The 27,369-nt window shown below is 43.3% G+C and overlaps 1 protein-coding gene across 1 annotated transcript in view; it reads left to right on the top strand.

Annotated features, from left to right (window-relative positions):
• Nucleotides 1-6,208: 6,208 nt before the first annotated feature.
• The window catches only part of LOC308160747 (uncharacterized protein), a gene marked incomplete at its 3' end in the record, with an annotated part of 29,293 nt that continues 8,132 nt past the window's right edge, over nucleotides 6,209-27,369 (top strand). The window contains exons 1-16 of the mRNA XM_080534689.1: nucleotides 6,209-6,419; nucleotides 9,088-9,189; nucleotides 9,308-9,418; nucleotides 9,518-9,649; nucleotides 9,922-9,982; nucleotides 11,781-11,880; nucleotides 12,048-13,812; nucleotides 14,504-14,677; nucleotides 15,452-15,625; nucleotides 16,379-16,552; nucleotides 17,417-17,590; nucleotides 19,978-20,151; nucleotides 20,751-20,882; nucleotides 20,971-21,014; nucleotides 21,298-21,829; nucleotides 26,967-27,080. Of these exons, the coding sequence (XP_080390815.1) occupies nucleotides 6,406-6,419; nucleotides 9,088-9,189; nucleotides 9,308-9,418; nucleotides 9,518-9,649; nucleotides 9,922-9,982; nucleotides 11,781-11,880; nucleotides 12,048-13,812; nucleotides 14,504-14,677; nucleotides 15,452-15,625; nucleotides 16,379-16,552; nucleotides 17,417-17,590; nucleotides 19,978-20,151; nucleotides 20,751-20,882; nucleotides 20,971-21,014; nucleotides 21,298-21,829; nucleotides 26,967-27,080 (3,977 nt within the window). The 5' untranslated portion in view covers nucleotides 6,209-6,405. The remainder of the gene's footprint in view (nucleotides 6,420-9,087; nucleotides 9,190-9,307; nucleotides 9,419-9,517; nucleotides 9,650-9,921; nucleotides 9,983-11,780; nucleotides 11,881-12,047; nucleotides 13,813-14,503; nucleotides 14,678-15,451; nucleotides 15,626-16,378; nucleotides 16,553-17,416; nucleotides 17,591-19,977; nucleotides 20,152-20,750; nucleotides 20,883-20,970; nucleotides 21,015-21,297; nucleotides 21,830-26,966; nucleotides 27,081-27,369) is intronic.

Here is a 27,369-nt window from a genome sequence, read left to right on the forward strand (position 1 = left end):
CCCTGCCTCACGCGAGGCCCTGTGCCACCGCCCCAGCTAGCCCCCCCTAAAAGCGGCCCTGACTACATAGCACACTAGACTATGGCTACATAGTACACTAGACTATGGCTACATAGTACACTATAGACTATGGATACATAGCACACTAGACTATGGCTACATAGTACACTAGACTATGGCTACATAGTACACTAGACTATGGCTACATAGTGCATTAGACTGGCTACATAGTACACTAGACTATGGCTACATAGCACACTAGACTATGGCTACATAGCACACTAGACTATGGCTACATAGTACACTAGACTATGGCTACATAGTACACTAGACTATGGCTACATAGTGCACTAGACTATGGCTACATAGTACACTAGACTATGGCTACATAGCACACTAGACTATGGCTACATAGCACACTAACCTATGGCTACATAGCACAATAGACTATGGCTACATAGTACACTAGACTATGGCTACATAGTACACTAGACTATGGCTACATAGTACACTAGACTATGGCTACATAGCACACTAGACTATGGCTACATAGTACACTAGACTATGGCTACATAGTGCACTAGACTATGGCTACGTAGTACACTAGACTATGGCTACATAGCACACTAGACTATGGCTACATAGCACACTAGACTATGGCTACATAGCACACTAGACTATGGCTACATAGCACACTAGACTATGGCTACATAGCACACTAGACTATGGCCACATAGTACACTAGACTATGGCTACATAGTACACTAGACTATGGCTACATAGAGCCCTCTCTCTCTGAAGTCACGTGATTTACAAGAAGCCTGCAGTTGCACTACCTGCTTGTGGCCAGCAGGGGGCAGCGCTGTTTACAGGCATTTTATTATAGCTGTCTAGCACTAGTATTATTCAAACTGTGAAGTTAGTTTCGTTTGTGATATTTCTCCTGCGTATTTCCTCTTCGTCCATTTTACATTCCGTGTCGAGTAGCAATAAACTATCCACCAAAGTAAGTGATATTGTGTGTAAGTGTGTGCATGTGTGTAGACTATAGGGTTGAAGTCAGTGATATTGTGTGTGTAAGTGTGTGTATGTGTGTAGGCTATAAGGTTGAAGTCAGTGATATTGTGTGTAAGTGTGTGTATGTGTGTAGGCTATAGGGTTGAAGTCAGTGATATTGTGTGTAAGTGTGTGTAGGCTATTGTTATTACATCATAGGTGTAACTCCATTTGCTGTGTTTGATATTGGATGTTGGTGTAAAATAATGAAGTGGAAAGGATGTGCGTGTTTTAAAGACACATTTGATCTAAAACAGTGTATATATATATATTTAAATAATGATAATATATTATCGATTTTTATATTGTTGTAATAAAAATCTGAATTAGATTAGATTAGATTCAACTTCATTGTCATTGCAGAGTACAAGGCCCAGACAACGCCCTCAGACCCCTGGCTGTGATCACCATTATGGGTAAGTTCTGTATACTGTCCAGTACTGGGTTAGGGTTATATAAGTTCTGTATACTGTCCAGTACTGGGTTAGAGTTATATAAGTTATGTATACTGTACAGTACATTTACGCCAGCGATATTCTAAGCAATACCATATTGACTTGTCAAGGCATCTGTTTTGGGTTCATACTTGTGGCACTTTTGCACAGGCCGTGTGTGTCTTCAAAACGGCCTATAAGTTCTACTGAAGGTCTTTATGGTCTTCTGATTATTTGAGTGTTGAGAATGAGTCATTCCTTATTCTTATCAAGGCCGCCTTGGCAGTCTGGTAGTTTCAGCCACAGGTTGTAGAATGTTTGTATTGACAGGCGTAGGTACAGGATCCGCGCGCGTCAGTTCCCCGCAGTCTGTCTACACACCACAAACGCGCCAGGTGCACGTAGAATATTGATAACTACATAATAAAGAATCTAGTTCCAATCGATCGACTTAACATACAGCCTACGTTTATCGATTCAGTTCAGGTGTGTTTGGTTTGTTTATTGTTTATTGTTTCTATCAATGGTGTTGACACATAACCGGTGCAAGGGCTGTTATGTGTCACAGTGGCATTGCTGTTCCAAACTGCATGTTACTCCCAACTTGATATGACAGCTGAGCCCCTGAACATATAACCTTCCCATGTCCATGTCCCTCAGTGTCCATATCTCTCATGCAGGCTTTACCACAGGTTTACTCTCCGTTACACATGACAACCCTGCATCCTAGTGAATATGTGTAGAGTAGTGAGTACGCAGGTTATTGGTTGTGTTGTTACTACAAGGGAATACAAGGTGTGCAGGTACTGTGATATGCAACCTGATAGATGAGTAGGTGTATACGTGAAAATCCCTGTAGGCCTAGATGTATATGCTCAGGTGTTGGTGATGACCTAGATGTATATGCTCAGGTGTTGGTGATGACCAGAATTCTTTCAAATTCCCACACATGTAGGCTACAATGAAATGCATAAGAATGAATTGTGACAGTGATAATAAATGAGTTGACCATGAAGGAGAGAGCTCACTACACTACTGGTCAGTCCATCTTTTTGTACAATGTCTCTTTATTTGCATATGTATAATCTGTACTGTCATTCATTATCATTTATATAGGCTAAGAAGTGAATCTGACCCTTTGACAAATCAGGATTACTCAGATTACTCAAACTTACATATTTCTGAAAATAGCAACGTACAATGATGTGTACAATGATGTGTACTCTATTTTCTCCTTAGGGCTTGTTTCTCATATTGTACTTCTTCTACTTATTCAACTCTTTAATTACAGAATCAGGCGTTGCTCATTTTCACTCATCATTGGCAGTTGTGATCATGACATTGATCCAAACTATTTTTGTACTATTTACTGTACACTAATCTGGGAGGAGGCTGCTGTTCCTGGTCGCTGTTCAGACTAATGTGAAGACACATGTGATCCTGGCTTCAGATTGGCTACAAAGTACACTAGACTATGGCTACATAGTACACTAGACTAGACTATGGCTAGTTTGGCTACATACTAGCACACTAGACTATGGCTACATAGCACACTAGACTATGGCTACATAGTACACTAGACTATGGCTACATAGTACACTAGACTATGGCTACATAGTACACTAGACTAGACTATGGCTAGTTTGGCTACATACTAGCACACTAGACTATGGCTACATAGCACACTAGACTATGGCTACATAGTACACTAGACTATGGCTACATAGTACACTAGACTATGGCTACATAGCACACTAGACTATGGCTACATAGCACACTAGACTATGGCTACATAGCACTGGCGGACTCAGGGGGGGCAGGGGGGGCGACCACACCTCCTGGTGCCCCCACGGTTGAAAAACGTCTCTCTTAAGTGCCCTTTTGAGTGGCAAAAATGCCCTTTTGAGTGGCGAAAATGAGAGGATGTGCCCTATTGGTGCCCCTCCAATGGTCTAAACTTGACCATGTGCCCCCCCACAGTTGAAAAACGTCACACTAAAGTGCCCTTTTGAGTGGCAAAATTAGAGGATGTGCCCTATTGGCTGCCTTTCCAATGGTCTAAACTTGACCATGTGCAGTGATGGGGTCCCATGTTGTGCAGTAGGTGCCCTTTTTTTCTTTTCGCCCCCCCTGCCCTTCAAACAGCCTGAGTCCACCACTGCTACATAGTACACTAGACTATGGCTACATAGTACACTAGACTATGGCTACATAGTACACTAGACTATGACTACATAGTACACTAGACTATGGCTACATAGTACACTAGACTATGGCTACATAGTACACTAGACTATGGCTACATAGTACACTAGACTATGGCTACATAGTGCACTAGACTATGGCTACATAGTGCACTAGACTATGGCTACATAGCACACTAGACTATGGCTACATAGAACACTAGACTATGGCTACATAGTACACTAGACTATGGCTATATATTACACTAGACTATGGCTACATAGTACACTAGACTATGGCTACATAGCACACTAGACTATGGCTACATAGTACACTAGACTATGGCTACATAGTACACTAGACTATGGCTACATAGCACACTAGACTATGGCTACATAGTACACTAGACTATGGCTACATAGTACACTAGACTATGGCTACATAGTACACTAGACTATGGCTACATAGCACACTAGACTATGGCTACATAGTACACTAGACTATGGCTACATAGCACACTAGACTATGGCTACATAGTACACTAGACTATGGCTACATAGTGCACTGGACTATGGCTACATAGTACAATAGACTATGGCTACATAGCACACTAGACTATGGCTACATAGTACACTAGACTATGGCTACATAGTACACTAGACTATGGCTACATAGTACACTAGACTATGGCTACATAGTACACTAGACTATGGCTACATAGCACACTAGACGTTGGCTGTAGATGGACATGAAACAGCAGGTTCAGATCTCTCCATGGCCAGGCCTGACTGAAGAGAACAATGCAGTGATGTAGTAGTGATGTAGCAGTGATGTAGCAGTGATGTAACAGTGATGTAGTAGTGATGTAGCAGTGATGTAGCAGTGATGTAGCAGTGATGTAGTAGTGATGTAGCAGTGATGTAGCAGTGATGTAACAGTGATGTAACAGTGATGTAGTAGTGATGTAGCAGTGATGTAACAGTGATGTAGCAGTGATGTAGCAGTGATGTAGCAGTGATGTAGTAGTGATGTAGCAGTGATGTAGCAGTGATGTAGCAGTGATGTAGCAGTGATGTAGCAGTGATGTAGCAGTGATGTAGCAGTGATGTAGTAGTGATGTAGCAGTGATGTAGTAGTGATGTAGCAGTGATGTAACAGTGATGTAACAGTGATGTAGCAGTGATGTAGCAGTGATGTAGCAGTGATGTAACAGTGATGTAGCAGTGATGTAGCATTGATGTAACAGTGATGTAGTAGTGATGTAGCAGTGATGTAGCAGTGATGTAGCAGTGATGTAACAGTGATGTAGTAGTGATGTAGCAGTGATGTAGCAGTGATGTAGCAGTGATGTAACAGTGATGTAGTAGTGATGTAGTAGTGATGTAGCAGTGATGTAGCAGTGATGTAACAGTGATGTAGCAGTGATGTAACAGTGATGTAGCAGTGATGTAGTAGTGATGTAGCAGTGATGTAGCAGTGATGTAACAGTGATGTAGCAGTGATGTAACAGTGATGTAACAGTGATGTAGTAGTGATGTAGCAGTGATGTAGCAGTGATGTAGCAGTGATGTAACAGTGATGTAGCAGTGATGTAACAGTGATGTAGCAGTGATGTAGCAGTGATGTAGCAGTGATGTAGCAGTAATGTAGCAGTGATGTAGCAGTGATGTAACAGTGATGTAGCAGTGATGTAGCAGTGATGTAGCAGTGATGTAACAGTGATGTAACAGTGATGTAGCAGTGATGTAACAGTGATGTAGTAGTGATGTAGTAGTGGTTTACTGTGTGAACAAGGAGAGGTCCTCTAGCCTAGGAAAGGTCTGAGCCTTGTGTGCTGTTGTCAACAGTGTTCTTTTATGATCAGAATGATGTCATGTTTATTGTGTGGTGCAGAAACGTCAATGGAACATCCAATCCAAGCACCCACTCTTATGGTGGCATCAGATTGTTGTTGTCTGTGAGCTGAACTGACTAGCCTGCCAGTCTGATTGAACATGACTCTAGATCTGTCTCCACTTGTGTGGTTCAGTGTCTTGTCCTAGTGTACATGACTCTAGATCTGTCTCCACTTGTGTGGTTCAGTGTCTGGTCCTAGTGTACATGACTCTAGATCTGTCTCCACTTGTGTGGTTCAGTGTCTGGTCCTAGTGTACATGACTCTAGATCTGTCTCCACTTGTGTGGTTCAGTGTCTGGTCCTAGTGTACATGACTCGAGATCTGTCTCCACTTGTGTGGTTCAGTGTCTTGTCCTAGTGTACATGACTCTAGATCTGTCTCCACTTGTGTGGTTCAGTGTCTTGTCCTAGTGTGTACAGGACTCTAGATCTGTCTCCACTTGTGTGGTTCAGTGTCTGGTCCTAGTGTGTACAGGTGTCATATTGAAGGGGGTGTATCTGATGGACTCTTGAACTGTGAGCAGAGTAACAGCCAGTCATGTGGGAGTTCATTACACCAGTAAAGCTTCTCTCTGTGAGAGAGAGAGAGAGAGAGAGAGAGAGAGAGAGAGAGAGAGAGAGAGAGAGAGAGAGAGAGAGAGGGAGAGGGAGAGAGAGAGATACAGAGAGAGATACAGAGAGAGAGAGAGAGAGAGAGAGAGAGATACAGAGAGAGAGAGTACTGTATGTGTGTCTTTATATTAAATTCACGTTGTGATTCTCAGGCTGATTCAGTCCTCTCCTGTGATCCGGGGAGTCAGATGTGTGGGACTGGCTGCCACTACATCATTTGACCATGGAGCCGTTGAGGTGAGAGGAGAGAGAGAATGAATGAATGAATGAATGAATGAATGAATTAATGAATGGTCTTTATTGTCATTAATACAGTACAGGTACCATACAACGAAATTTAGGAGGGGGGGCTCCCCTGGTGCTTGGAAAAAAATACTAAAAACAAGAAGGGAAAAGAGCTGGTTTACATAAATAAAGGCTATATACACTATCCACTATACTATACTACTATACTATACAAATAAAACACTGTGCTGTACTCTATGCTATGCTATAAATATCCTAACATTTCCTATCTCTGAACCTTATGTACACAAGGGTTGTCATATTGCACATAGTATTATTGCACATAGTATTATTGCACATTCATTTAAAGTGTCGCAGTTTGCAGGTTTGAAATGTTCACAGTTGTATTTCAATATTGCACTTATGATTACAATCTAGTAGCTGCCATCAAATTGTCTAGATTGTCCAGGGCCTAGAACCTAGGTCTTTGCTGTGTTCAGGGCCTGAATGGCCCTGGGGTAGAAGCTGAGCTTCAGTCTGTTTGTCCTTGCGAACATGGTCCTGAACCGCCTGCCTGAGGGCAGCCGAACAAAGTGTTCGTTCCCAGGGTGGGATGGGTCCCTGGAGATCTTGGAGGCCTTCCTGAGGCAGTGTGTGTTGTACAGCTCTTCCAGAGAGGGGAGGGGGGCGCCGGTGCTCTTCTGGGCCGATCTCACGACTCTCTGTAGCGCTTTCCTGTGGAGAACCACACGCAGATGCCGTAGGTGAGGATGCTCTCCACTGTGCAGCGGTAGAAGGTCACAAGCATCTCCTGTCTGAGGTGGTATTTCCTGAGGACTCTCAGGAAGTAGAGCCGCTGTTGTGCCTTCTTGATGATGGCTGCTGTGTTGGTCCTCCAGGACAGGTCATCCTGTATGTGCACCCCCAGGAATCGGAGAGTTGAGACTCTCTCCACCAGGGTTTCCGTTAGAAAAAAATTGTGCCGGTCAACGTGTCCGGGAAGATTTCAATTTACCGGACAAACGTGAGAAATTCCGGTCATCATATTAAAATATAATATAGCTGTTTGTCGCGGTGATTACTGTTGTGTAGCCTATACAGTATATTCCGTTTAATGTCTATTTCTCATCCGATACGATTAGATGCGAGCTATATAATATAGGCTTTCATGATTCGCATGCGCGCTATGCCATAATATTATGTCCAGGGCTGAACGCGCGCCACACTGGGAACTGAACAGACTGCATCGATCAATGAACGGACTCCACATTACGTTAACTGAAGTCTGTTAAATTGTTTGGGATTAATGTGAGTTTTCTATTTTCTCTTTCCAGTTTTACCCTTTTTTATCAATAAAACAACGTCATTTCTATAACCAGGTCTCGCTGGTTGGGAAGGCATTTAGTTCAGCTGCCTGTCAAATCATACTTACTCGGACTCGGGAGTATGACAATGAGGAGAACATAACTGTTTATTGAGAAACGATTGATAGGCAGGCTGGGATACGTATATAAAGAAATACCACAATGTTTAGATTTATAACATTTTATTGAAAAGTGCAAGAGGTTACATGTAGGCTTCTGGCGTGACACATAGGCTAGCCTAATTTCCGTTCATATGCCTTTTATCAGATAAAATAAAATAGAATAAAACTCTTTGAAAATAAATAGGCTTTAAATGAATTAACTGCTTTCAGTAGCTCAGTCAGTCCCACATACTGATGACATGCGATGCCATTTTTTGCCATGTGAAATGCAACTTGTAGCTGAGAGTGCAGCTTATTGTTAGCCGTTTCATTAGCCTGCTCACAGTGGCCTTTCATAGCGGTTTGCTGTTGCCTCAAACTGACCGCCGATATGTGATCACTGCACCGCCTGTGATCAGTGAGAGCCGACATTCTCATATTCGTTTCTCCTCTCGTGAATCCGTTATTCCTCCCCGATTTTTTGCACGGTGAGCAGAACATTTTTCCTTCCCCATCTAAACGCAGCCAGGGGAAATGTTCTTTCCATTCAACTCGGAACCCTCGAGACTTTCTGGCTGGAGGAGCCACTACCTCCATCTCTTCAGAGTCAGACTTCTCCTCAGACTCATTGTAGCTTGGTTTCATGAAGTCATTGTTAAGCTTACTTTGTCTTGCCATGTTTACCTCTCGCTCGTTGCACTTTGAGCTGCAACGTTTGCAGGTTAAAAGCAGGGTTGCCAGATGGGCCGGGTTATCGCCGAATGGCCTACTGGGTTTAGCGGTAATAGACTGGTTAGGCTGTAAAATCCCATCTGGCAACCCTGCCACCGCTGTTTCGCGGAGTCATCATCATGCCGGCGTCAAATCATATAATAATAAAAGAAATATATAGCCTATATATTCGTCTTTTTTAATATAGAAGGAATCAGAATGTGACAATTCAACTTTAGCGAATTGTATTCAAATTGTGCTTAGAGGGAATTATTTTCACTGGACATTATGACCGAAGAGGTTTCAATTTGTCGGACTTCAATAGATTTTACCGGACAAAGACCGGTAATTACCGGTTAACGGAAACCCTGCTCTCCACGCTCCCTCCATCGACGAGCAGGGGCTGGACCTCAGATTTTTTCCTCCTGAAGTCCAGGAAATCTGTGTGTGTGTGTGTGTGTGTTTTCTAACTCATAGAGTGAGTTATCTACATTTGTATTCCAGCTCAGATCAGCCAGGATGCAGCTCCTCTGAGCCCAGCTGTGTGTCCATGAAGAGAGATCAGGCCATGGACTCTTCTACAGGAGACTTTGACACAGAGCCACGGTAATATCATGTTCACCTAATAACCTCTACATGTAACATGCACTGGACAGAACAAGGTGTGTGTGTGTGTGTGTGTGTGTGTTGAGTCAAAAAAATTAAGGCCTGTCTTGTGTTACAGCACTGTCCAATCAGGATGCAGCTCTGCCCCCAGCTGTGTATCCATGAAGAGTGATCGGTCGATGCTTGATCCGTTCAATTTTCGTAAAGAAAACATTGACAGTGAACAAAGGTAATACAACAAATCATCACAACAGCTACATGTACAACGCATGTGGAAATGTGTGTGTGTGTGTGTGTGTGTGTATGTGTGGTGAGTCAAAGATTGAAGGCCTGTCTTTTGTTACAGCACTGTCCAATCAGGATGCAGCTCCTCTGCCCCCAGCTGTGTGTCCATGAAGAGTGATAGCTCAATGTACCTTCCGATACATTTTCATAAAGAAAACGTTGACAGTGAACAAAGGTAATATCACACGAGTCACAACCTCTAACATCCCTTTAATGCTGTAAAGAACCTGTGAAGGAATCCCTGCTGCCTCACCAGGCATGATTATAACCATCATTATTATTACATCTGTGATCTATGGATGGACAATCTGGTTACACTTCCACTTGTAATGATGTTTATGGAACAGAGCACACCTCTGAATGATACTAAGTGTTCTGAGCAACCAAAAGCAACAAGGAGAATATGACACAATGCCAACATTGAGACAAGGTGTTTTATTTCCACAGGAGCCAACCCAGATCAGAGGCAGAGATCCCCAGTGGTCCTGACCTGTCCTCTGTGTTGGAGGTGAGTCTTGTTTTACATTTGTAAAGCCACCATCTGTCAAATTAATTTCCAGTCAGAAGTATTGTCCAGCTGTTTGTAAGCTGTGAGGGTGGGTCTTGGCTAATGAGTTATCAGATTTTCAGTAGAATTAATCAGGGTCCATGAAATGGCTTCAAAGTGTAGGAACAAATAAAATGTTGTATTTATTTATGTAACCTTTATTTAACCAGTTAAGACCCATTGAGGTTAAAACCTCTTTTGCAAGGGTGACCTGACAAGAAGGCACACAGGGAAGTAGCAGTGTGTACATGAAATGTTACAACAATACAAATATACAGAAAAGACTAAATGTCAAGTTCCCAACACATAATGAAATACAAAACAACTGCTGCATAAAAAACATTGTTGTTGATCAGAGACTTAAAAACAGGCAAGGATACTAACTCCTCTAACTTCAGAATGTTTGAAGTGTGATCCAGGATGAAGGGCATTATGGGAAACATATACAGTATGTTCCCTGTCTCAGTTCTAGCCTGAGGAACAGACAAGGACAGCAGCGGGTGTGAATACTGTTCTAGTAACACTACTAGGACTGAGTGGCTGATCTAGTAAGGAACAGAGACACAGAGGGAGTTGCCCTGTCAATGCTTTCTACACAAAGGTGAACCGGTGCTTTAGCCTCCTGGTGGAGAGAGAGCTCCATTGCACCCTGGTAGACCATTCACAGTGATGAGTGATCTAGCATCATTAATGAATCTTAAAGCACCATGATATACTGTATCAAGAGCTGTTAAGGTCCTAGGGCTTCAGACAAGATCATTTCTAAATGACAAATTAAAAAAAAGTTGTTCCTAAAATAAAACCCCATTTCAACTTTAGTTTTTTGGTCTCTTTAGTTTCAAGTTTTTGTGCTATTTAAAATGTAGCTTTTCATCTGACCACATCCCAATGTACTTATAGGAGGGGACCCTAACAATATGCTGGTTTTCTAAAGATAAAACCTGCAAGTGACTCCATCTGCATACAGTTTGACTCCATGGGCCCTATTATGCACTTCATAAGTCTTAAGCAATAAGACGAGGCGGTAGATCTAAACTTAAGACGTGGAGGCGTGGTCAAGGCCACTTTGCTATTATGCGTGCGGTAGTGGGCGCCTAAAACCCGGCGCTAAGCAAAGAAATTAGTCATGGGTGTGTTTTGGGCGTCTTCTCAATCAACCCAATCAGCGTGCCAGGTGCCATTCCCTTTAAGAACCGGCTGCGTTGAGTCATTAGCGCTATGCTATTATGGAAGTCCTAAGAAGGAGGTCAGCGCGCTTCTCTGCCTCTCCCTTCTGAAATAAAGCATTTATACTGTGACCGTAATTGACGTCTTGCCGTGGAGCCACGTGCGTGTTCATGTGTGCCCACATGCATGCGCAAACCGCGGAGGCGCGCTCGTGTTTCAAAACGTGCATGAAGTCTAAACTTAAGAACTTTTCAAACCACTTCTTAGCGCTAGGAGCAAAGTCAGATCGCATAATAGCAGGGGCGCCTAGTGCACTTCATTAACATGAACACTCCCACAATGAGTAATATATGCACGGGAGTATTACGTCTTATGTGTGGGCGCCTATCGACACCAGCATAATAGCAGTAGCGCGTATGAAGCGCATAATAAGGGTGGCGGTAGGTCTTAACCTGGCGGTGCGTCTTAATTAAGACTTAAGACGGCAAGTTAAGAAGTGCATAATAGGGCCCCATATGACATATGTCATACAACAACAAGTACAATAGATTCTTTCCATTGAGTTGAGAAGCGGTTTTCATTTCTTCTTCAGTTGCCTGAAGAGGATGAGAGGCAGAGGGTGGAGGCCAGGAAGGAGGCTGGACAGATGCTGAGAGACATGAACCAGATGGAGCTCACTGTCACACTGGAGAGTAAGAGCTTCCTACTATCAGTATTATGTTATTATTATATGACTAGTTCTACTGAATATCAACCTTGTTGTGTAAATATAAGCTATTCTTCCTGTTTTTACTGACTATGATTGTGTGAGTACAAAACGGTTAAGGAGATACTTTTTTGTCATCATTTGTTCCCTCAGGGGACACTGTTGTGGAGTTCCAACTTAAACTAAAATCCAACCATAGGAGCAGGTGTCAGTGTGTGTTTGAGGGAATAGCTGAACAAGGCAACCAAAAACCTCTCAATGAGATCTTCACAGAGGTCTACATCATTCAGGGCGGAAGTGGAGAGGTCAATAATGAACATGAGGTCAGACAGATTCAGACAGCATCCAGAAGACCAGCTACAGAAGAGACACCAATCAAATGCAAAGACATCTTCAAACCCTCACCTGGACAAGACAGACCAATCAGAAATGTGTTAACCATTGGAGTCGCTGGCATTGGAAAGACAATCTCTGTGCAGAAGTCTATTTTGGACTGGGCTGAAGGAGAAGCCAATCAGGATGTCCAGTTCATATTTTCACTCCCTTTCAGAGAGTTGAATTTATGCATTGGCAAAAACTACAGTTTGTTGGAACTCCTCGATCACTTCTATGTGGAAACAAAAGAATCAGGAATCTCCAACTATGACAAATACAAAGTTGTGTTTGTCTTTGATGGTCTGGATGAGTGTCGACTTCCTCTAGACTTCCAGAACAACAAGAGATGTTGTGATGTCACAGAGTCAGCCTCAGTGGACGTGCTGCTGACAAACCTCATCAAGGGGAATCTGCTTCCCTCTGCTCTCCTCTGGATAACCTCCCGTCCTGCAGCAGCCAATCAGATTCCTCCTGAGTGTGTTGACCGGGTGACAGAGGTACGAGGGTTCAATGACCCACAGAAGGAGGAGTACTTCAGGAAGAGAATCAGTGATGAGAACATGGCCAACAAAATCATCTCACATGTTAAACAATCAAGGAGTCTCCACATCATGTGCCACATACCAGTGTTCTGTTGGGTCTCAGCCACTACTCTGGAGAGACTGTTGGGTGAAGCAAAGAGAAGAGAGATGCCCAAGACTCTGACACAGATGTACACACACTTCCTGTTGTTTCAGACCGTACAGAGGAATGTGAAGTATCCTGAAGACCATGACAGAGATTCACACTGGGACAAAGAGATCATTCTGTCACTGGGAAAACTGGCCTTCAAACAGCTGGAAAATGGACATCTGATCTTCTATGAGGAGGAACTGAGAGAGTGTGGAATTGACGTCGGAGAAGCAGTGTACTCAGGAGTGTGCACACAGATCTTTAGGGAGGAGAATGGACTGCACCAAGGGAAAGTGTACTGCTTCGTGCATCTGAGTGTTCAGGAGTTTCTTGCTGCTCTGTATGTGTTCCTCACATTCAGCGACAGCAATACCAATCTTATGAACACACCACCCACAATCAGAGAGACAGCAGCCATCAGCCTCCACAAGAGCGCAGTAGACAAGGCCTTGCAGAGTGAGAATGGACACCTGGACCTGTTCCTCCGCTTCCTCCTGGGCCTCTCACTGGAGTCCAATCAGAATCTCCTACAAGGCCTTCTGACACTGACAGGAAGCAGCTCACAGACCAATGAGGAAACAATTAAGTACATCAAGGTGAAGATCCAGGAGAATCCCTCTCCAGAGAGATGCACCAACCTGTTCCACTGTCTGAATGAGCTGAATGACCATTCTCTAGAGAAGGACGTCCAACGCTACCTGGGGTCATATCTCTCAGAGGCCAAACTCTCACCTGCACAGTGGTCAGCTCTGGTCTTTGTGTTGCTGACTGGTCAAAACGACTTGGATACATTTCCGCTCGGCCGTTACTCCAGATCAGATGAGTGTCTCCTGGGGCTACTGCCAGTGTTCAGAGCCTCACGAACAGCCATGTGAGTATCTCAATTGTTGGCTTTTGTTGTTTATGAATGTCTCTGTTGACTCTGCGTTGTGTTTAGTAACAGTTAAAATACATTTCTACAACCTTAGAAAAGACGAATAAAAAGCGAATTCTCCAATTAACGATCCAACACAGATATGCGGCGGCTTGACAGAAAAGGTGGTGTTTATTCAACAAGTTCAGATGTTTACAGTTTTACAGTAGGAGGGATTAAAATCCCCAAATGACTCCTGTCTGTTTGCTTGTCACCCTCACGCATATGAAAGAATCTGGCATTCAGACAACAACTTATAGAGTTCTCTACCAGTGGGAGTCATCATAACTTATCAGACACTAAAACTGCTAAACTATACAGAGGTCAACGGGGGACAGAGTTTATCAACATCATGAAAAACATTACCAACACACACCCTGTAATATGTTGCTCTAATGTAATATGGGATCTCATTCCAGGTTTTAGGGTGTGAAAACATGATCTCTGAGCGTAGTTGTTTTTGTAAGCTGGAACTGGGTTAAGTGCACGTGGAACTGATCTAGTGATGCGTTCCTGTCTTGGAAGAAGAGCAGGTCAAGACAAGGTCAAGGCCTGACCTCACTGATTACAATGTTTTATCAGTATTGTACTGTAGGCTACACTGAACTGTTATGGACTTACTGCATCATTTTATTGAATTCTTATTCAGGCTGCAGGAATGTAACCTCACAGAGAGATGCTGTGAAGCGCTGGCCTCAGCTCTCAGCTCAAACTCCTCCCACCTGAGAGAGCTTAAACTCAGTAAAAACAATCTACAAGACTCAGGAGTGAAGCTGCTCTCTGCTGGACTGGAGAGTCCACACTGCAAACTAGAGACACTGAGGTGAGTAGACATACTGGCTAATATACACTATTTCACCTTTAATACACATATTACATTTAGGATATCTAACAAAGGTTGAAATCAAATCAAAATCTTATGAATATAAACTCATAGTAATAAACAAGGACATATCCATTGTTAAAAGAGAGACAAGACCATATCCTTTTTAATACAATCATGTATTAAACATGTATCATGTATATATTTTGCAATCTTCTTTTAATGTAAAAGTAGGTTACTCTTAATGATCCACTACAGAACTTGAATTTTAGTGGAATGAATTGTTTACCTCAAACTGTTGCCTGAGTGTTGAGTGTATGGTCACATCAAACCAAAGTTGCACCCCAGAGGAGAAATCCTCCATCATGTAACTTGAACTGTTTTTCACTCCAACCTCCACCCAACACCCTCCACCCACCACCCTCCCCACCCTCCACCCTCCACCCACCACCCTCCACCCTCCACCCACCACCCTCCCCACCCTCCACCCTCCACCCTCCACCCACCACCCTCCACCCACCACCCTCCACCCTCCTCCACCCTCTACTCACCACCCTCCACCCACCAACCTCCACCCAACACCCTCCACCCACCACCCTCCACCCACCACCCTCCACCCAACACCCTCCACCCAACACCCTCCACCCACCACCCCCAGCCTCCACCCCCAATGACCTCACTGATTACAATGTTTTATCAGTATTGTAATTATTACTGTAGGCTACACTGAACTGTTATGGACTTACTGCATCATTTTATTGAATTCTTATTCAGGCTGGAGAGATGTGACCTCACAGAGAGATGCTGTGAAGCGCTGGCCTCAGCTCTCAGCTCAAACTCCTCCCACCTGAGAGAGCTGCACCTCAGTAACAACAATCTACAAGACTCAGGAGTGAAGCTGCTCTCTGCTGGACTGGAGAGTCCACACTGCAAACTGGAGACACTGTGGTGAGTATACATACTGGCTAATATACACTATTTCACTTTTAATCCACATATTTCATTTAGAATATCTAACAAAGGTTGAAATCAAATCAAAAAGTTATGAATATAAACTCATAGTAATAAACAAGGACATATCCATTGTTAAAAGAGAGACATTGAGGTAAAGGTCATAACCTTTTTAATACAATCATTTAGCAAACAGTGTAGGTTGTCAGGTTGTAAAAGTAGGTTACTCTTAATGATCCACTACAGAACTTGAATTTTAGTGGAATGAATTGTTTACCTCAAACTGTTGCCTGAGTGTTGAGTGTATGGTCACATCAAACCAAAGTTGCACCCCAGAGGAGAAATCCTCCATCATGTAACTTGAACTGTTTTTCACTCCAACCTCCACCCTCCACCCTCCATCCTCCACCCTCCACCCTCCACCTAACACCACCCACCATCCCCAGCCTCCACCCTCCACCCAACACCCTCCATCCTCCACCCTCCACCCTCCACCTAACACCACCCACCATCCCCAGCCTCCAGCCTCCTCCCAACACCCTCCACCCACCACCCTCCACCCACCACCCAACACCCTCCACCCACCACCCTCCCCACCCTCCACCCAACACCCACCACCCCCAGCCTCCACCCTCCACCCAACATCATTACAATGACCATTACAATCTTTTATCTGTGTTGTAATTATTACTGTAGGCTACACTGAACTGTTATGGACTTACTGCATCATGTTATTGAATTCTTATTCAGGCTGGAGAAATGTGACCTCACAGAGAGATGCTGTGAAGCGCTGGCCTCAGCTCTCAGCTCAAACTCCTCCCACCTGAGAGAGCTGCACCTCAGTAACAACAATCTACAAGACTCAGGAGTGAAGCTGCTCTCTGCTGGACTGGAGAGTCCACACTGCAAACTGGAGACACTGAGGTGAGTAGACATACTGGCTAATATACACTATTTCACTTTTAATACACATATTACATTTAGAATATCTAACAAAGGTTGAAATCAAATCAAAAAGTTATGAATATAAACTCATAGTAATAAACAAGGACATATCCATTGTTAAAAGAGAGACATTGAGGTAAAGGTCATAACCTTTTTAATACAATCATTTAGCAAACAGTGTAGGTTGTCAGGTTGTAAAAGTAGGTTACTCTTAATGATCCACTACAGAACTTGAATTTTAGTGGAATGAATTGTTTACCTCAAACTGTTGCCTGAGTGTTGAGTGTATGGTCACATCAAACCAAAGTTGCACCCCAGAGGAGAAATCCTCCATCATGTAACTTTAACTGTTTTTCACTCCAACCTCCACCCAACACCCTCCACCCTCCACCCTCCCCACCCTCCATCCTCCACCCTCCCCACAACACCCTCCACCCACCATCCCCAGCCTCCACCCAACACCCTCCATTCTCCACCCTCCACCCACCATCCCCAGCCTCCACCCAACACCCTCCACCCACCACCCTCCACCCACCACCCTCCATTCTCCACCCTCCATTCTCCACCCTCCACCCACCACCCTCCACCCTCCACCCACCACCCTCCACCCACCACCCTCCATTCTCCACCCTCCACCCACCACCCTCCATCCTCCACACTCCACCCCAGTCTCCCAACACCACTCCCAGTCTCCACCCAACACCAGCCTCCACCCACCATCCTCCACCCTTCACCCACCATCCCCAGCCTCCACCCAATCTTTTATCAGTATTGTAATTATTACTGTAGGCTACACTGAACTGTTATGGACTTACTGCATCATTTTATTGAATTCTTATTCAGGCTGGAGATATGTGACCTCACAGAGAGATGCTGTGAAGCGCTGGCCTCAGCTCTCAGCTCAAACTCCTCCCACCTGAGAGAGCTGCACCTCAGTAACAACAATCTACAAGACTCAGGAGTGAAGCTGCTCTCTGCTGGACTGGAGAGTCCACACTGCAAACTGGAGACACTGAGGTGAGTAGACATACTGGCTAATATACACTATTTCACTTTTACTACACATATTACATTTAGAATATCTAACAAAGGTTGAAATCAAATCAAAAAGTTATGAATATAAACTCATAGTAATAAACAAGGACATATCCATTGTTAAAAGAGAGACATTGAGGTAAAGGTCATAACCTTTTTAATACAATCATTTAGCAAACAGTGTAGGTTGTCAGGTTGTAAAAGTAGGTTACTCTTAATGATCCACTACAGAACTTGAATTTTAGTGAAATTAATTGTTTACCTCAAACTGTTGCCTGAGTGTTGAGTGTATGGTCACATCAAACCAAAGTTGCACCCCAGAGGAGAAACCCTCCATCATGTAACTTGAACTGTTTTTCACTCCAACCTCCACCCTCCATCCTCCACCTTCCCCACCCTCCACCTAACACCACCCACCATTCCCAGCCTCCACCCAACACCCTCCACCCAACACCCACCACCCAACACCCACCACCCTCCACCCAACACCCTCCACCCAACACCCTCCACCCAACACCCTCCACCCAACACCCACCACCCAACACCCTCCACCCTCCACCCTCCGCCCACCACGCTCCACCCTCCACCCAACACCCTCCACCCTCCACCCTCCGCCCACCACGCTCCACCCAACACCCTCCACCCTCCACCCTCCGCCCACCACGCTCCACCCTCCACCCAACACCCTCCACCCTCCACCCTCCGCCCACCACGCTCCACCCTCCACCCAACACCCTCCACCCTCCGCCCACCATCCCCAGCCTCCAGCCCAGGCGCGGATCTATGGGTGGGCCTGGGTGGGCCTAGGCCCGCCCAGATTGACAGCTGGCCCACCCAGTCAGATTCATAAAAATACACATTTCTTTATAATAAAATATTTTTTAAGTTTAATTTTCACTAACTAACTGTAATGTGAATAGTTTTGTCTTGGAAATGATTAAAAGTATGTATTAATACTAATAATATTCAACTTCCTCTCTTACGTTTACATTGCTTCCTCTTTTACGTTTACTCTGATTGTTCAGTGGGAAATTGCGCTCCTTCAGTAGAAATTGGTACGAGAAGTTCAAGTGGATGGAATATAGTAAAGAAAAAGACGCTATTTTTTGTAAAGTGTGTCGACATTTCCCAGAGGCGCACACGGAGTTCACTTTTATAAGAGATGGATACAAAAATTGGAAACGTCTCCGGCAGGCCTGTGACAAACACGAGTCTAGCAAGCCGCATGCTGTTGCCCTCACCAAGTTGGATGGGTACAGGCAAAGCCATGGACCCCAAAGCCGTGGGACAGTGTTAAATCAAATGCACGGTGATGCCGTTTCATTCATAGAGCGAAACCGGCAACATGTTAAAGTTGTGTTAGACATTGCTATGTTGTGTGCCAAGTTGGAAATTCCACTTAGAGGTCACAGAGAAACGGAAGAGGCGCTCAATAAAGGTAATTTCTTGGAGCTATTCAAGTTCATGTCAAAATATGATCCAGAAATTGAAAATAGACTGAAGGAACTGCCTCGAAATGCCACGCTCCTAAGCCATCACATTCAGGATGAGCTGCTTGAGGCTGCAGCCTCACTGCTAATTCGAAAGATAAAGTCTGAACTGCATGAGCAATCCACATATTATGCCATACTTGCGGATGAGTATAAAGATCTATCCAAGCGCGAGCTAGTTTGTATTCGATTCATTCATGGAGGGGTAATTAAAGAACGAGCAGTAGGCTCAGTGGACATTTTAAAACTTTAAAACTTTTTAAACTTTATTGTTAATTCTGTCAGACTTGGTCCTCCATAGTTGATGGTTATTGGTTAATTCATTGACTATTGCGTGCGCTTGAATGCCTTGCGTGTGTGTATTATAATAACTTGTTTGGCTGTCCGTTGCATTCTCTGGGTAGACAGGTACGGTACTTTATTTATTTTCCGTTCGTTTCATGGTCTGCATAGTGATCTCCTCCAGTCCCTGCGAATATTTTGCGTGTGTGCGTGCGTGTGCGTGTGTGTGCATGCGTGTTGGTCGTACCCAAATGTTTCGAGCACCCACGGGCAGAAACATAAATCGGCGCCTATGATCGCGAGCCCGGTTGTGTTCCATCCATCTGGCTGCTCATACATAGGTCTAAAACGTGCGGTGATGAGTTTCACTCAGGCCTACCCAGATTTTTCCAGGCCCACCCATCAGCCACTTTCTGTATCCGCCACTGCTCCAGCCACCACCCTCCATCCTCCACACTCCACCCCAGTCTCCCAACACCACCCCCAGTCTCCACCCTCCACCCTCCACCCAATCTTTTATCAGTATTGTAATTATTACTGTAGGCTACACTGAACTGTTATGGACTTACTGCATCATGTTATTGAATTATTATTCAGGCTGGAGAGATGTGACCTCACAGAGAGATGCTGTGAAGCGCTGGCCTCAGCTCTCAGCTCAAACTCCTCCCACCTGAGAGAGCTGCACCTCAGTAACAACAATCTACAAGACTCAGGAGTGAAGCTGCTCTCTGCTGGACTGGAGAGTCCACACTGCAAACTGGAGACACTGAGGTGAGTAGACATACTGGCTAATATACACTATTTCACTTTTAATACACATATTACATTTAGAATATCTAACAAAGGTTGAAATCAAATCAAAATCTTCTGGTGTGATAATACTGTAGTTCTGGTGTAGTAATACTGTAGTTCTGGTGTGGTAATACTGTAGTTCTGGTGTGAGCTCTCTGTCTTCTTCTTCTATTTGGATGCAGATATGGTGGTTGAAGTAAATGCAGCTCTCAAATGTGCTGCTACTTGTATTTTATTTAAATTCTGTTATCTTATATTTATTTGAGTTTTAATAAGTGAATGCTGTTCACTAATTATTCCTTTGTTGGTTGATGTTGTTATGTGTGACTGTCTGTCTTTGTGGACCCCAGGAAGAATAGTCTTCACTATGGTGATGACTGATGGGGATCCGTTTAAATAAACATGACACAAAACTGGACCATAGCAGCTTCCCTCCTATGGATACTTTTTATAAATGGTCAAAATGCTTGATGATGAATGAAACATACAGACAGATATTATCACCAGAGGTACTTTACACAAGTTCAGTTTCAGTAACCAGTGAACACTTCAATTATCAAATGATCATGTTTTACTAGGCTCAGAGGATGTGGTCTTACAGTGGAGAGCTGTGATACATTGGCCTCCGCCATCAACTCAAACACCCACCTGAGAGACCTGGACCTGACAGACAATGACCCATTCTATCCTGCTGGAGTGGACAGACTCAGGTAAATACTGAATATATGGTTGTTGGGTTCTGTCTTGTTGGGTAACCTCTTCATCATGCAAATGTCATGTTTCTTTTCTGTGTTACAGCGAGGACCACAGTGGTGACTCATTGACATGTCGTCTCAGGAGATGTAAGTTTGGATGTTTGAGGACAAACATCAGGAGATATTATATTATATATTTTTACAGCATTCGCTCTCACAACTAGTTAATATTGCCAGGGCACTGAAATATGAAAAGCTAGCCATTATACCAAGACATAAGAGCAGCATTCACTCTCACTGAAATATGAAAAGCTAGCCATTATACCATGACATAAGAGCAGCATTCACTCTCTCACTGAAATATGAAAAGCTAGCCAGCAAGACATATTTTGTGTGAACTAACATTAACTTGAATGGTCTTCCTCATCAGATGCCTGTGAGCTCACACTGGACCCAAACACAGCACACAGACGCCTCTCTCTGTCTGAGGAGAACAGAAAGGTGACATGGGAGTGGGTGGAGCAGCCGTATCCTGATCACCCAGAGAGGTTTGACCACCAGCAACAGGTGCTGTGTAGAGAGGGTCTGACTGGCCGCTGTTACTGGGAGGTAGAGAGGAGTGGGTACCCTGGTATAGGAGTGGCTTATAAAGGAATCACCAGGAAAGGATGGGGTAAAGACTCTGAGCTGGGACACAATGACACATCCTGGAGCCTGGAGCGCTCAACTGGTTATTATTACATCATCAGGAACAATGATATTATAATCTGTCTACCTCCACCCTCCTCCAGCAGAGTAGGAGTGTATCTGGACTGGCCGGCCGGCACTCTGTCCTTCTACAGCGTCTCCTCTGACACACTGACCCTCCTGTTCACACTCACAACCACCTTCACTGAGCCCCTCTACCCAGGGTTTATGGTGGGGAGGGATGAAGACTCTGTGTCCCTGTGCAGAGTAGAGAAGTAGAGAAGCCTATAGAACATGAGGTCTGGACTGTGTCCCTGTGCAGAGTAGAGAAGCCCATAGGACAGTGAAACTGAAGTGGCGCTCCCCTTTCTGGGGTTGTAAAATGACTCAATCAGATAGAAACACTTAGACATGATTATGGAACCTTTTTCCTTTTTTTAATGTTTTATTTTGTGTTCGATATTTTCAGGATTGTTGTGATTCCACATAGATAAGAGCAACGCATCCGGGTACTTTCCCCTCCTGTAATGTCCACGGCCCTTTTTGGGTGCTAGAAGAGTTAGAAGTTTGACTGGCGGTCAATGTACACTTTACCAGGCTGCCCTCGAAAAGGCGGTTCAGGACCCTGGCCGCTAAGACAAACAGACTGAAGAACAGCTTCCACCACAGGGCCGTCCAGGCCCTGAACACAGCAAAGACCTAAGTTCTGGGACCTGGACAGTCTGGACGGATTGTATGGCAGCTGCTGGACTGAAAAAATCAGGTGTAGTGCCGAGGCACAAACATGTACATTTCAAGCCTGCAAACTGTGACACTTTAAATAACGTGAAACAATACTATTGTGCAATATGACAACCCTAGTCGTCTATCTGTACAGTATAGTACAGTGGATTGTGTACATAGCCTTTATTTATGTAAACCAGCTCCTTCCCTTCTTGTGATTTTTTTTTTTAAAGTGTTTTTTTTTCTCCCTTTCCTAACACCAGGGGAGCCACCTCTCCTAAATTTCGTTGTTTGGTACCTGTACTGTAGCAATGACAATAAAGTCCATTCATTCATTCATTCAATGGGAATTTCTGGTCTTTGCCACTTTAATCCGATAAAATAAAAAAAACTTAGTGCTTTTTAGATAGGATTAGATTAGGAGCCCAAATCCGATGGCCAGTTAGGCAAACTATTATATAGTGTTGTTTCCGATCAATGATCGACGTCGTTATATGGAGAAAAGTAATGAAATAGGCAATGTGTGTCCTTTCAGTCTGTCTCCAGAGCAGTCATACGTCATCTCCCTGTCATCAGAACGATCATGTCCCCTGTTGGGTGATAGAAGTGTAGAAGTTTCACTGGCAGTCAATATATATACGTATATATATAAAGACGTTATAGCTAGCTAGCTACAAGTTATCATCAAAATAATGAACAGCAAGCTAGATCCAAAACTAGGGCCGGTGGAGGAGGGCAAGTGTCACATTGGACAGACTACCAAAACAGAAATATTAAATCTTAACGACAGCAAAAGTGAAAGATGTCAGAAATATATTACCTGGAGATTCAATAAGGTAGTTGTATATGTCAGGATATGGGTTAGGGTTATATGACACCTCAGGCCTTTGGGTCGGGTGGTTCATCCACATGGATGGAGGCAGACTGAAAGGACACACATTGCCTATTTCATTAATTTTCTCCATATAACGACGTCGATCATTGATTGGCAACAACACTATATAATTGTTTGCCTGACTGGCCATCGGATTTCAGATCCTAATATCTAAAAAGCACTACGGTTTTCTTATTTTATCGGATTAAAGCAGCAAAGACCACACATTTCCATTGACCGCCAGTCAAACTTCTACACTTCTATCACCCAAAAAGGGTTGTGATCGTTCTGATGACAGGGAAATGACGCGCAATTGCTCTTATGAATTGGACACATATACATGTTTACCTTCAGTTGCTTAAGTTGCTTGAGAAATTAAACAATGATGATATTAGTGAGGAATCTTAATTATGTATGAGTGTAACTTATCATAGTCAATTATTGATAAACAATGTTTTGGCCCTTATGTGATATTGTACCTGTTATATTGTACCTGTCATATTGTATCTGTCATATTGTACCTGTCATATTGTATTTCTAATGCACATCTTGGGTATCTAGAGTACAGTACATGTAATAATGACCAGGTAATGCAGGTATGGTACGCTGACCGATGTCTTTTGACTTTCCAATGATATATGTTTTGATAGTATTTTGTGTTAATTTAATTAGTATCGTTGAAATACAATCATGACAGTGTAGTGGTTTTATATCATATTATACTGGGAAATGTAAGTCTCTGTAGAGTGGGGGCGAAATCTAGCACCCAAAGGAAGGCCCATTTCCTTCCTGTAAGGTGTGAGCCAAGATCTGTGGCGCAGTGAACAATTCTGACTATAGACAGGGCCCACAACTTATGTAATCACAGATTTGTATAATATGATTGGTTCCCAGGAATAGTGACCTCATGACCAAGGACAGTTCTATAAATATGGGTCCCACCATTGTTGGGGGCTTTTTGCTTCCTGCTTGCTTCTCGCTGCTGCGTTCATGTAAACATTGGCTTAATAAAAGGCCTCTTTGGAGACAATTGATCTAAGCTCTTTGTGCTTTGTAAGTTCTACTAAATCTATTAAGAATCAATTATATCCACAACAACAGCCTGGATGAATTATGTGAGGAATAGCATATGAGTTGCTGTTTCAATTTGGAAAGGACAAATGATTGTCTAAATTTAGAACAAACCATGTCCTCATTGAAACTTGATCAAAATGATTTCAGACATGGGTTAGGGTTAACATCCTGTGTCAGTAATTTATATATTTACAATTCATGGCTATGCAATTTATGTTTATAATTCATAGTTAATAATAATATAATGATATATATATTATATTATATATATTATATCCATAACATAATTCATTCATCGTAGTTAAATAAACACCCTTAAACTGCAGCTACTACGGACTCATGGTCGTTCCTTGGACTCAGGTGGACAGATCTCCCTGCACTAGCTGTTTGTTGTTTGATAGTCGCATCACAGTGACGACGATACACAAGTGCAGACCTGCGGCGAGCCTAATGATCATAATAATAATGACCATAATGATGAATATAGATTTAAGATGAATCACAACCACAATAGGAACCATTAGACCACCATTAGTGCTAGATCCTTCTCTGCCAGCACCAATCCAAATCTTCTTATCTATTCTCAATACAATAACTAAGGTTTGCAATTCTCAGATTCGGCTCAACACATCAACAAACACTTAATAATATTATTGTTAACATAGCTAAACACACATTTACTGGACATTCACTCGTAAGCACATTATTACTGATTACAAGCTAACATTAACAAGTTAAGCATCCTAGCTCCTTGCTTGCTACAGCATGGCTAACTTGTTGGCTAGTATGACGCCATTAGGCTAGCAACGTATTTCTTAACATTTAGGAAAATATGGTATGTTGGTACTTTAAAAAACGTACATCTTTTGCAAATACATACTTTGCTGGTAATTGTTTTATAGAGTTCTGAATTGCGCAGAGACATTTTGTTACTTACCCAGCATGGACTGCTGTACAGCCTCCCTTGTGGGAGGAGGGCGAACAGTCCGTGACTGGGGTGAGAGGTGTCTTCAATGATGCCGTTTTATCTAACAGGGAAATCAAACCACAGGGAGAAAGAGAGTTCTGTTCTATTTTGAGAGAGAGAGAGAGAGAGAGAGAGAGAGAGAGAGAGAGAGAGAGAGAGAGAGGGGGGGAGAGGGAGAGAGAGAGAGAGAGGGAGAGAGAGGGAGAGGGAGAGAGGGAGAGAGAGACAGAGGGAGAGAGAGGGAGAGAGAGACAGAGAGAGAGAGACAGAGGGAGAGAGAGACAGAGAGAGAGAGAGAGAGAGAGAGAGATTGTTTCTGGACAAACTGGTTCATCAGGAAAGATAGTTTTTAGACATTTTAGTAGACGCCTTTCAATCATCATAACAAAAACAAATCTATGCTAGCACCAGGGGCCATTGGCAGTCACAATGCTAGAAGGAAGAATTATTATTATTTATTGTTTTATTATTATTATTTACAGTAGAGAAACTGTAGAGGGGATGAAGACATCTTTAGGAGGGACAGTCAAGAGCCTAAATAGATGGGTCTTCTTCATCAGAAGGTGGTTGTAACAATGTAATTCTCACTTGGATTTACTATTTATAATTTACACATGAACACGTATGAACTGAGCGTAAGCTGACAGATGTAAGAGGTAGTACTTAGTAATTAATGGACAAACAGATTCATACAAGGAAGAATAATGTCAGACAGGGAGACAAACAGATAGAGACATTGTAAATAACCCTTGTTAGCTTCAGGAGAGAGAGAGATACAGTATCAGCCGGCTTTCATGTCCCTTTCCTCCCTCTGTTCAGCCCCATAATAGTTTCTGACTTCACAGTTTTTTTAAATTCTGGTCTCATTTAACGTGCTGTGTTTTCATTGTTCAGGTTTATAGCAAGAGGTCTTTAGAGGAGAGAAGAGAGAGGAGAGGACCCCTGCCTCTAAAATGGGTCTCTGGGGAGAGAGAGGAGGGGACCACTGCTTCTAAAATGAGTCTTTCTGGGGAGAGAGAGGAGGGGACCACTGCTTCTAAAATGAGTCTCTCTGGGGAGAGAGAGGAGGGGACCACTGCTTCTAAAATGAGTCTCTCTGGGGAGAGAGAGGAGGGGACCACTGCCTCTAAAATGAGTCTCTCTGGGGAGGTTGAAGCCATGGGGTAAGAGAAGAGTCTCTGGAGGACATTTACCATGAAGATGATGATGATGATGATAGATACTTCATTTATAACCATATTGATGTTAGACATAGATATAGATAGATGTACATATACTGTAGTTCAATGCATACTGTAGCAACAGATAGTGTTGCATCATTCACATGTCCACAGAGGAGGAGAGTGGATTCTGGAGGGAGATGGCCACTAAAAACCTTAACTAATAACATAGTTACAATGGCCTAAAACAACACTGGGTTTTCAATCATACCACAGTTAGTATACAGTATTCTGAATACCCCTTTAATGACAGTCCAAAAGGCTTTTCATTTCTTCTACAGAGTGGCTATAGAAGTAAAGCTGATGTTGTGGTTTTGACAGGGTCCAGCAGGAGAGACCGGCCTCACCTGTACCCAGCTGTGTGTCCATGAAGAGTGACGGGTCTATGAGACATCCAATAGAATTCAGCGAAACACCACCTCATTCTGGTCAAAGGTTAGTTTGATGTTTATTCCTTGTAGTCAAAATCCTGATGACACACACTCATATGAACACATGACTTTCATTATCTTCTGTTAAACATGTGAGAATGTTGGTGTCTTTGTGTTTCACAGGGTCCAGCAGGAGAGACCAGCTTCACCTGTATCCAGCTGTGTGTCCATGAAGAGTGACGGGTCTATGAGACATCCAATAGAATTCACACAAGGAAATGTCACTACTAAACCAGGGTAGGTTTAACATGGGGGATGTGATGAACTAACTAACTAAAAGTCCTCAAGTAGGGCACGGTCATTTTTCAGTTTTTTCCACATTATGAAAGTGAAGGTTGTTTTTTGATTGCTTTCAGATCATGTGACATACATTGAAATCTGAAAATAGTTGAAGAAAATATGAATGTTGGTACACCTCAAACCAAATACCAAAGAAACTTGCTCTGAAATGAAATATAACAGCTGCTGGTTACCTAGCAGCTAAAAAGGAACATTGCTAGGAATATCTAACTGCATGTTTAGCGAC

The sequence above is a fragment of the Nansenia antarctica genome (assembly GCF_963989245.1).
Source record: "Nansenia antarctica genome assembly, chromosome: 6".
Taxonomy (NCBI): domain Eukaryota; kingdom Metazoa; phylum Chordata; class Actinopteri; order Argentiniformes; family Microstomatidae; genus Nansenia; species Nansenia antarctica.